At 34.5% G+C, this 12,617-nt stretch overlaps 1 protein-coding gene across 1 annotated transcript in view; it reads left to right on the forward strand.

The window, feature by feature from the left end:
* Positions 1 to 12,617, forward strand: part of LOC150085507 (uncharacterized) — a 166,610-nt gene that overhangs the window by 98,754 nt on the left and 55,239 nt on the right. Inside the window, exon 6 of the mRNA XM_090374585.1 lies at positions 11,883 to 12,262. Within this exon, the coding sequence (XP_090230711.1) occupies positions 11,883 to 12,262 (380 nt within the window). The remainder of the gene's footprint in view (positions 1 to 11,882; positions 12,263 to 12,617) is intronic.

Genomic DNA, 12,617 nt, shown 5'->3' on the forward strand with positions numbered 1-12,617 from the left:
TCCCTGGATATAAATGAAAAATTTATTTATTTTAATGACATGATATTCCAGGCTTAAATACATTGTTGCTTGTCAGAAACTGTAGATGATTCATAAGAATTTTAAAGGTCTGCCAGGGTGGTGTCAGAAGAGCAAGGAAAGAAGATATTGGGATAATGTGGAATTATCAGGATTTATCATCATCATTTTTTTAAGTTCTTGTATTATTAATAATTTATTTCAGTATTTTGTACTGGATCATTCAGAAATTATGGCTCAACATTTCCCTTCCATTTTTATTTCTTTAGCACAGGCCCGGGCAAACTATGGCCCACGGGCCGCACAGTTTTGTGCGGCCCGCGAGCTTTAATTGTATTTTCTAAAAAAGTTTACTTATTTTATGCCTTTTTCGATGCCTTTTTGGAAAATAAATTTGTATATATAATACATTATAGAATTTGTCGACTTGTAAATTGTTTTTTCATCTCTGTATTGTTCAAATTGAGATAGAATTTGAAATTGTGCGCGAACCGGAGCGAGCCTATGGGCGCTTTTATAATGGTATAATTTGCAATTATAAACTAACCGCGCGAAACTATGGTAACAGACAACCAGTGATGATGACAACGGCTTCTGCGCCTCCGTAGCCAGGTGGGCAGGAGCAGCAGTGTGTAGCACACGCTTCTTGATTAGACCAGGGTTCGAGCCCATCACCACCAAATACGGAGGATGCGGAAAGGTCAGGGAATGACCACCGCATATCCCGGAGCAAATAACAAACAAAACAAACGACAACGGCTTTGCTGTGGTGGCGGAGTAATAGGATAGGACTGCTGACCGGCTTCAGTTCCAATCTGTTTTCTCTGACGGTCATCCCGCAGTTAGTTTTTTTGCGTTATTTTCGGTTATCATCTTGGTGCCAGTAGCGATAAAAATAATATTTATGCCCTTTTAAAAATGAATAAAAAACGAAAAATTCAATAAGAGCATCGTGTCTTCAATGCAGAGTGGAACACAAAATATTTTTTTGCTAACATACCGGTAAATAACAAGACTATTTGTCTCATCTGCCAGGAGAGTGTTGAAAGAGTACAATATTAAAAGACATTTCACTACTAAACATTCCGAATATGGTGCCAATTCAACTCCGGAAGCGAGAAAGAAAACTGCTGATGGATTGATTCAAAATTTATCTAGACAACAAAATGTGTTTACGCGGCTAACCAAGGAAAAAGAAGTTACTGTAGAGGCAAATTTTGTTATTTCTCATATAATTGAAAAAAGTAACGAGCCTTCTTTTTCTATGGAGACTATATTAAAGAATGTATGACTGAAGCTTGTGGAATTATATGTCCTGGCATTAAACACAAATTTGAGAATATAAGTTTATCTGGGCAAACCGTAATAAGAAGAATTGAATGTATCGATACAAATTTGAATGAGCAATTATTATCAGTATTAGAATCCATAACATGGTACTCGATAGCTCTCGGCGAAAGTAACGACCAAAAGAATACTGCGCAGTTATTAATTTTCATATGTGGATGTACCTCTAATTTTGAAATTATAAGAGCTTCTTTCAGTGGAATCTCTTAAAGACCAAACAACGGGCTGATATACAATATTTGAAAAAGTTGAAAAATGCTTAACAAGATATAATTTACAATGGAACAAAATGGTAAGTGTAACAACTGACGAAGCACCAAGTTTGACAGGTAAAAATGTTGGACCGTTAAAGAAAATTCGGGATAAAATTTGTGAAAATTATCCTGATTATAATTTAATTACAATTCATTGTATTATACATCGACAAGTATTATGTAAAAATGTGTTAAAAGTTGAACGTGTCACATCTTGTATCATTAAACTAGTAAATTTAATACAATCGAGGGGCCTGAAACACAGACAATTCGTTAATTTTCTTCAAGATATTGAATCTGAGTACACAGATATTCCTTATCATAGCCAAATTCGATGGCTTAGCTTAGGAAAAGTTCTTCGGCGAGTATGGGATCTTTAAAGATGACATCGTTCTATTTTTAAAACTGAAAACTATTATGGACTTTCCCGAATTATCTGATAATAACTGGATTTGTGATTTTGCGTTTACCCTGGACATCGTGACACACTTAAATACTTTCAACACCGTGTTACAAGGGAAAAATTTATACGCCCATGATATGGTAAAAAGTTTGAATGGATTTCAATTAAAACTCCAGTTGTTCCTTCGACATTTATTGAATAACAAGGTAGACCACTTTCCAACCATGAAGTTGCTGAAGATTCCAGAAAATAAGTTTGAAAAATATTGTGAAATTATCGACGCTTTAAATGACGACTTATCACGAAGATTTGGCGACTTCCAAAAAATTGAGACAAGTTTGGCAATAGTGCGCGACCCATTTTCAATAGAAATTGGTAGTGCACCGAGTGAACTACAGCTTCAGATTATAGATCTGCAGTGTGATACCGATTTAAGGGAATTGCGCCGACGTGAGGAAATCTGTAAATTTTACAATACTCTTAATTCAAACAAATTTGACGAACTTAAAGATTTTGCCCGAAAAATGTTGGTTATTTTTGGATCAACTTACATATGTGAACAAACATTTTCCATCATGAATCTAAATAAAAATTCTTTACGATCAAGCATCACCGATGAACATTTACAAGCAGTTTTAAGAATCTCAACTACAAAATTAACACCCGAAATTTAAAAAAAAATGTTAAAAGATGTAAAACAGTTCCATTCATCTCATTAAATCCGTGGTTGTTAGAGAATAATTTTTTTATGTTATATTTCTTCTTCATGATAACAAATAATATATATATCTAAAAATAGTATTTTACGTGCGATCCGCCTTCTTTTTGAATTCCTATTGTGCCCTTCAGCCCGAAAGTTTGCCCAGGCCTGCTTTAGCACAATCCCTGCTTACATGTCCCTTATATATCGGTGGCTTATACCCAAGTATAAGCTACCTGTATATACTTTTACTACGCATTTTTTTTCCCTTGTTTTTTCACTCTTATTTTTTCTGCTTTTAGAGATATTAGATTACTTGAGTAGGCAAAAATAGGCTTCTTTTTTATTTTACTTTTTCAGTTATTTAGCTGCAAGAGCATTTCCTTTTCCCATCCATCATCTTTATTGATTTAGTTAATATTATCCAATTATTTGCTTTGGTTTTTTCCTAGCTGCAATGTGCAGGATTGAAAGAAAGCCTCCCTTATTTGGTTTCTCCTACTTTTACCCCCCCCCCATTTTTTTTTTACCTTCTTTGACTATAAAATTTTTGTGAACTTTTTTTTTTTTTTTTATGAAAACCCCAAACACAAAAGATATTAGGGCCTAGGACTATGCATGGATTGATGGTTGAGGAGACTGATGATACTTAATGATTAGACTTGAATTTCTGTAGATTGTAGTTTTCCAATTCAGAAAAGCAGTGCCTGTGGAAGTTTTTGTAGAAAAGGCATGCAACAGAAACAGAATGTCTGAGACAAAGAGTGAAAAGACTTTGTAAAAGACAGGTCATGAATTAACTTGACTACTCTCTTTTCAATGGAATGTAAAAACCTGAGAGAGGTTTTGGGGACGCTGTTATGGATGCAGAAACATTATTCCATGGTAGGGCGGATTTGAGATTTGTGCAGAGTGAGTAGTTGTTTGGTAAAAAACTAACGCAGAGTGAAAAAGAAAACCCAGTTTTTCAGATGCAGGGAAAGCAATATTTGCAATGTGTTTATGCTGAGAGAGAGAGAGAGAGATTAGACATCAGTATCCCTAATTTAGATAAGCATAAGAGCAGTTGACTCTTTTTTTGTGAGATATTACACAAGACTGAGTATTAGAAAGGTTAAAATAAACTAAGTTATCTTTGTACCATTCGAGATTTACCTGGAAATCAGAATATAAGGATTTGGTGATGGATATTTGAGTAGTTAAAGCTGTATTTGAAGGGCAAGGTTTGTCAAGCTGGAAGATGGAATTCAGTGTGCTATCATCAGCAAAATCTATGGTTGGGATATCCATTTAATGGAAGAAGATCATTAATATACAAAAGGGAAAGGGTGGGAAAAAGAACTGAACTTTGTGGAAACATTAGCATTAGTGAAGAAGTTAGAAGACAGAGAGCTATCTACCGTCAGCAAGAAAACTGGATACCCAATTGCAAAAAACAGTCAGCAGTCCATAAGATGGGAGCTTGTTTAGAAGAATTTTGTGCCTAATACAATCAAAAGCATTAGAAATATCAAGAGCAACTGCTTGAGATTCACCCAATTTTTCCATTGAATTGGTCCATAGATGGGTAACATAAACCAATATATTAACAGTGGATCAACTTTAACAGGCTCCTTAAATAGGTGAGTCTCTCTCTCTGTCTGTCTGTGTGTATGTTGTGGCCAATAGCTTTAGCAAGAAGCAAGTTTTATACTCAGCCTGTTCAAAATCCAGTTTGGATTGATGACTAACTGCTTTATAATTTTTGCAAGCTTTAATGAAGGAAAAAAATGAACCTGGAGATCAAGCTAATTGTGATATACACATTCTTGTCTTGAAGAGCCTTAGCACATTTATTGGTAAACAAAGGTTTAGATAAAGCACAAGATTTTAAGGTTAATTGTGAAATTGAGGATTTCAATTCTCTATGAATAATTTCACAGACAAAAAAAAGTAATGCTAATATGCTATTCTCTCTCTCTCTCTCTCTCTCTCTCTCTCTCTCTCTCTCTCTCACACACACACACACACACACACACACACACACACACACACACACACACACACACAAAACTGACTTTTATATACTCCATGTATAATTTTTCTCAGTTTGTCTGTTCAGATAAGTTCTGTTAAAGTGTTTATTTCATAAGTGGAATTTTAGTATTTCTGTCTCAGCAAGAGTCAAGCTTTCCGTTAGTATTAGTATTACTGGTGCAAAAATCAGGCAAGGAATCAAACTTATGCAGCATGAAAATAATTACCTGCTTCATTTATTTATTAAAAAAATTACCCATTCCTCCTAATGATTTGTTCAGTCCTTCTTTAAATTTATTCAAACTACCTACTTTCACACACCAAATGGAAGTTTATTCCAATAATTACTCTACTGCCTGGTTGAAGGCAAATTTCTGCACATCTGACCTGCAACCATCTTTTTCCAATTTAAATTTGTCTCATTATATGTGCCATCCAAGAAAGAGAAGGAATACCATTGGCATTTAGTTTACTTAACCAATTTAAAACCTTAAACATTTTAATCAGTTCTCACACATGCCTAGTCTCTAGATGCTGTAATTTAGTAATTTACAAAGCGCGCCTCCGTAGCCAGGTGGGAAGGGGCAGCAGTGCGTAGCACACGCTTCTTGATTAGACCGGGGTTCGAGCTCGTCACCACCAAATACGGAGGATGCAGAAAGGTCAGGGAATGACCACCGCATATCCCGGAGCAATATGGCCTTAGTTGCTAATGCTCCTAAAAACCAAATAACAACAACAACAACAGTAATTTACAGAACTCAAGTTTTGTTAAAAGTATCACCGGTCTAATCTTGTTGCTCTTCTCTCCTCTTGTTCTAACAGATCTACATCCTCTTAAAATGAGGCTTCCAAGCCTGTGTGCACTATTTAAGATTGCATAACCATTGCCTTATACAATGGAATAATCACTTCTCTGCTCCTGTTGGCAAAATCTTGTGTATCATTGACAGAACCCCATGAACTGGCCTAGCAAGCCTGTGTGCATTATTCAGACAACTTCACATTCTTTCACTATGGAAAAAGATAGTTTACCACTTTGACAAAGTCAAGGTGGTAAACTATCTTTTTTGCTAACTTTAGAAAAGTAGTTTAGTGGTAAACTAAACCTAACTTTACTACTTTGGGGGGAAGTGGTAAACACTCCCCCCAACCACCTCACCCCTGAGCTCCTGCAGTTGGCTGTCATCATTTTATTTTTATTTTTGCTAGCCCCACCATTCTGTAGAAGAGCAGGTAAGGAATAAATTCTTGAAGCAACTTGTATTAGTGGGAAATATCTCCGATTTAAGTCAGTTGAAAATTGCTCAAATAAAATGGGTAAAGTTTTTGGAAATGGGAATTCAAAACACTCAAAACTTCGAGGAAATATTAAAATAGAGTCTCAGCATTCAAAATCTGATTTTATCAGTCCACCTTAGAGTTAAGATAAAAGGGAGCACCTTAAATTATGGCAGAAAATACTACCAAAATTTATTGGGCAGTAATTTCTGTTTCTTTGTTAGTGTCAGTTGGATTTAATGGTTGCTGATGTTCATGTTACAGCACTCTGTTTCCAAAATAAATGTCTTTCATTAGCATTTCTTTTCATTAGTAGAAAAAATTTTGAGCCAGAAAGCAAGCAAAGCTCCTGGCATATACCCAATAATTTTGAGGGAGGCTAGAGAGTGTATTAAACCATCGAGATGAATTTTATAGGACATCTTTGGACTTGAAAAAATTCCTTTGGATAGGAGAAGTGCCAATATACTGCCAATACATAAAGGTGAAGTGTAAGGAAGTAACTACAGACTGGTTAATCTGACTTCAGTGGTAGGGAAATCTTAGAGGCAATGATTAAGTGCAATCTAGGGACATTTAGATAGAAAAAGTATTCTGAAGGACACACAACATGGTTTTGTCAAGGGAAAATCATACTTAACTAAACTGGTAAGCTATTTTGACACAGTTACTCATGAGCTAGATGTAGCTAGATTACCCCAAAATTTACAGGGCCCTGTTCGAGAATTACTTGTGGGCCCTGTTAGTTATTTCCTTACCTCCAGAAGTTAAAAACAATACAGATATTATCAAAAGTGAGTGTAACTTAAAAATTACATTTTTAAATAACGTCCTATGTTTGATATCAAAAGGAAACACACATTGAGAATGAAGTAGACACTACTTCTAGCAATTTTCAAGTCAACTCACGCAAGCAATCATGGAGTGATAATAACGTGGGTAACTAGGCATTAACACAGTGGTAGGCTCATTGATAGAAATGTGGAAAACATGTGGATGATATTATTATTTAGACCATTTGAATGTAGGGCCCTGTTTGACAGAACCTGTTGAACATGCTTGTGGCCAGCCCTGGATGTAAGGAACATTTTCGACATAGCCTAGTTGTATTTTAGTAAAGCATTTGACTCAGTCCCTCATGAGAGGTTACTGTATAAGCGAAACATGCTGGGATTACCAAAAATATTCTAAGATGGATTGGAGGGGGGACTGTAGGGCAGAAATTTGTGATTAATGGATATTTTCATCAGTTTTTGGACCACTGTTGTTCCTGATTTTCATAAATGACATTGACAAAGTGATAAAGGGCATGATATCAAAATTTGCAGATGACGGAAAGATTTAGAGAGTCACTAATGATCAGCGCCTAGCAGTTCTTCAGGATGACTTGAACAGGCTTCAAGAATGGGCAGAAAATAGCAGTTATGTTTTAATGCATTAAAATACAAGGTCTTACACTTGGCAAATAGCAACCCCAAAATAATTTATACACTTGGTGCAGTCAAATTAAAAACAGTGGAGGAAGAAAGGGATCTGGGAATTAAGATATAGGCAGATATGAGGTTTTGCCAAGAAAGCAGTCCATGGTGTCCTATCAATGTATTATTGAATCCTATCTTGTAGAAATAGGGAGGTCATAATCCCACTGTACAAGCAGTTGTAAGACCGCATTTGAAATGGTTCCAAGAAGTGCAACTTGTATGGTGAGATTGCCAAAGGGCAACCATACAATGAAAGACTTCAGTTATGTGGGCTAAAGAGCTTAGCAGGGAGGCACCTTAGAAGGGGTTTATAAGGCTCTGAGAGGGGTTTAGTAAAATGTTTGAAGGTGGAATTTTCACTGTTATAAAGAATTCCAGAACTAGATGTCTCAAATTCAAATTATAGGGAAAGGAGTTTAGACTAGATTGTAGGAAGTTTTCTTTTATCCAGCAAGCTGTTGATTACTGGAATAAGTTGCCTTCGCAGGTACAATTTTGAAGAAATTGAAAGGTCAACTAGCTAGTTACCCAACATGAGGAGGGATGTGCATAATTCTTATTTTCTTATCTACCCTTTTCTTTTTCAAAAGCCTGCTTCCTTGCACTATATGGCTAATACCAACATTAAGGGATAACTACAAATTACTGCACTATTACATCGCAGTTATTACATTTGGTAACAGCATCACATTCTGCAACCTCTGCCAATTTCTTGGCCACATGCACCACTTCTCTCAGTGATCAGGATAATAAGAGAAGAGAGATTTTATCATAAAAGAATAATGCTCCATTAATGTCATCTGCCTTCTCTTACTTTCCTGGACTACCTGATCTCTCTGAGGAGTGGTGCATATGACCAAGGAACTAGAATAGGTTCCAAAATGTGATGCTGTTAAAAAAAAAAAAAGGTAATAATTGTGTTGTAGTAGTGTAGTAATTTATAGTTATCCTCTTAATGAAAATAACTCATGAAGTGACTCTTTTAAAGTCACGATTAGGGAAGTGTTCATTTTGTTTGTTATAGCTGGTTACAATTTAGGACATTTTCAAAATTTAGTAAAATATGTAAGTTATGATTCATTGAATATTGCATGTTCGTGTTACATAATTGTATGTAATATATGTATAAAGGCCATATTTATGCACAGAAAAAGAAAAATGTTATTCACCTATGATAGAAAATTTTGAAAAATGTGGAAATGCAATTGTGTATAAAATATAATAATTTGTAAATGAAACTATTCCAAACATTTAATTTTATAACACTTCCAATTCAGATTTTACTTAATGCAGTGATCATTCTTATTTAGAATTATAACAATTGAATTTATTATCTCTCTATAAGAGATTATTTTGGGGTTCCAAATTTTTTACCTCACTAGTGGAAGTAAAACTAATAAATACATCCCTTTATGGTGTTTACTGTATTGTTTAAATTTGAGGGAAAGAGAAAAATAACTGTTACCTAACACAGTAGTGTGCAAGCTTATTTCGCTCATGGCCCCCTTTATTAAATAAAAAATTGATGCAATCCCTTAGTGTAAAACCCGAGGTAGGATTATCAGATTTTTAGCAAGGAAAAATAGCATTTTATAAATTATGTAGTAGAAAATTTTATTCGACTACTGAGAAAGGAATAAAAAAATTGTTTCCATTTTAATTTACACATTAAAATAATTGTTTAATATTTCAATTGAATACTGCAAAACCAACAAATCAAATTCTTATTCTTTAATTAATTAGAATTACAAAACAATTAAAAAAATGAACGATTACAAAACAAAACAATTAATGAGAAGGATAACCGATAATATTTGATCCACATTTGAAATTGCTAATCTTATGTCATCTTCTGGATCAAGTTTGGAATGCTGTTTTGTTTTTATAGCTGTTAATTTTGAGAAGCCAACTTTGCATAAATATGTAGACCCGAAAGGTAGCAATGTTTGTATCGCCATTTTCGATAATTCTTGATACTCCTCTTGAAGAGAAAGCCAAAATTTTTTGTAAGTTGTAGCCTTGAAATGAGAACGTAATGCTTTGTCAGACAAGTTGATAAGATCTTCCTTTTGCTGAATGTTAATTTTAGGGCATGAAGAAATATCAAAAGCAAAGGGACAACAATACAACTTTTTTTCTTTTTTCTGGAGATACATTAAATTGTTTGGAAAAAATTCTTAATTAGCATTGTTAGGTTGGTGGAAATGATATCCTTAAATTGTAAAATGTCAATATTATTAACAAAATCAGAAAAACATGGGAACATTTCAGTATTATTACACTCAAATTCAGTTTTCCAAGATTAAGCTTCTTTTTGAAAGCTTCTATTTTATCACCGAGTATTAATATATTTGTTCCCTGTCCTTGAAAACTTAAATTTAAATCATTAAGTTTTTCAAATATATCAACAGGGTAACTAAGTTTTCCAAGCCATTTTTGATTTATAAACAATTGAGCAAGATTCTGATTTTTATCTGATAAAAACAATAAAACTTCATGTTTGAGATCAAAAAGATATCGCAACACTTTACCACTTCTTTCGTATATAAAAGAAGCATTTCATAAGCGGATCCTATTTCGTTGCGAAACGTAGTGAAAAGTCTGCTCTTTGAACTTCTACTTTTAATAAAGCTGATCACACTTACTGCATCTTTCAAAACTTTGCAGGGAGAACAAGAGATTCAGCAATAGTGTGTGATTACAAATTTTTTCGTATTAAATATGAAACTTCCAACGATGTTCTTAAAGCTTTACGAGGAACTGCTGTATGTTTCTTCATGAAAGATTTCAGGCTTTGTATGGCATTGCCGCGTCTTTTGAAAAAGGATTCAGTTTTTTCCATTAGCTCTGGCTGTTTTGTATGTAAATGTCTTCTTAATTTAATAGGTTTCATGCTTTTTTTTAGGCAGGTTTTCATAACATATTATGCACACAGAATGTTGTTCATCATCAACAACACTGTAAGTGAAGTTGTACTTCATAATTCCTCTTGATATTTTTAAATTTTTTATTCCTTTTCATTCCTTTTGATTTGGAATATGATGGCTTTCTACTAGAAATTGGTGGTTGCACCACACTTTAAATGACGTTAGTGTCCAAATTTTCACATGATATATTTCTCACCTTATTAGCTTTTGATTCCCTATGTCTGATTCCCCAACAACATTATTGACATTACTCCTCGGCCGTTTTGTTCTGATTACCCAGTTGTCCATTGTAATATATATATTATTTTCATTCTTAAAAACAATGATAATAACATGAAACGAGCAATATGAAAAGTAGCAGAAGAATGAAAAACACATCCAAGTTGACACGAAAGCACCGAATTATGAAGCAGAATAAAGATTGTGAGCAACAGACTTGCTATATAAAGTATTTACTGACACCGCATATTTTCACCTCTGGCCTTTAGAGAATTTGTGCTGTAAGAAATACGAATTAAGAGCTAAAGGTATTACTGTTCAGCAAGTGTACTGAGAAGTCGCACTAGTCAGCTGCTTTCTGTGTGTGTCCATAGCCAGAGAGCAAATTAAGGTGTATTGACGATGCTGACAATAATAAAGAACGTCACCCTAACAAAATAAAGAGTGGCAGTACAGCTCATTTGTATCTCAGACTTCAAAAAATAAGGTCTCTACATCTACAGTATTGAAAAAAGTAAATTTTAACAACAGGTTTTTTAGCTTTTATGTGCACAAAAAATAATTTTATTTAAAATTTGCCATGATCCCTTTAATTTATCCCGCAACCTGTCTGGGGGTTGCGCCCCATAATTTGCGCACCACTGATAACAGTGTTCTCCCCAGAAAATTTTGCCAGCCGGGTGGCATTATGAAGTAGCTGGATAGGGAAGTGTAATACTTTGCAATATTATAAAATTTTCCATTATTTATATATGTGACTTAAGCAATCCAGAGCAAAAATTAATTGCATAATTTAATATTATATGCTCCTGTCGCATTGACCTTGATCGGATAGTATGTTCAAATTAATATTGATCGATGTCGTGTTGTTATTTGGTTTTTAGGAGCATTAGCAACTAAGGCCATATTGCTCTGGGGATATGCGGTGGTCATTCCCTGACCTTTCCGCATCCTCCATATTTGGTGGCTCACAGGCTCAAACCCCGGTCTAATCAAGAAGCGATATTGATCGAGATCAGTGAACAGTACTATACAGTACCGCAAGAATTGCTTAACTTTTAGCCGGGTGGTCAGTTAAATTCACCGGGCAGTGTGCCCATTCAATAGGTCCTGGGGAGAACACTGGATAACATACAGATTGATTTGTGTTAATTTATTAAATATAGAATTTTACTTGGAGAAATTTCTGATTTTAATAGAGAATAAATTTTAAATTACTGATTTTTGTTTTTTCAGTATAAACCTCCCCTTCCTGGTAGAAAGGTTCAAATATCAAGTAAAAGTAAATCTGAGAATAAAGTCAATAAAGCAAAACCAAAACAATCTCCAAAAAAAGAACGATCATCTAGTGAATCTCCTGATAGGCAGACTAATTTCTCTCCAGAAAGAGCCAGACAGATCAAAGAATTGCCTGTTGAAAGTGAAATGCCTGCAAAATTAGCTGACAAAAAAGTATTTTCTAGACCAAAAAACAAAACTGTAAATAGATCAGGTGACACAAATATGTCCCGAAAACCTGGTTCATATTCTTCTCCAGCAGCTCTTGTTGGAGCACGGACTCAGTCTAAATTGTCAAAGAGTAAAACTAGTGCCCAGACAAGTCGTGGAAACAGCAGGTAAGCTGAAATTTTTCATTCTTGATTATTATACAAGGTACATCTAAAAAGTTTTGAAAAATATATCATTGTAAACTTTCTAAAGAGGGAGAACATAAAATATCAGTCATATCATATGTGTGGTATACTTATTTGGGAATAGTATGTAAGTCCTGACATGTTTAGAGGTTTACAAATTGCTGCAAGTCATAGACTGGTATGTCACATTCTTGTTTGGTAAAATGTTAGTGATTGAGTAGCATACTAATGTCAGATTTTGTTTGGAATTATCACAGATGATGAAATTTGATGTTTTCTTTGTATGGTCCTTCTTTCTTTTATCATTCACAAACCAGCTGATGATGTTTTTACAAAA

Source organism: Mastigoproctus giganteus, chromosome 5 (genome assembly GCF_048544385.1).
Source record: "Mastigoproctus giganteus isolate SK-2022 chromosome 5, ASM4854438v1, whole genome shotgun sequence".
NCBI lineage: Eukaryota > Metazoa > Arthropoda > Arachnida > Uropygi > Thelyphonidae > Mastigoproctus > Mastigoproctus giganteus.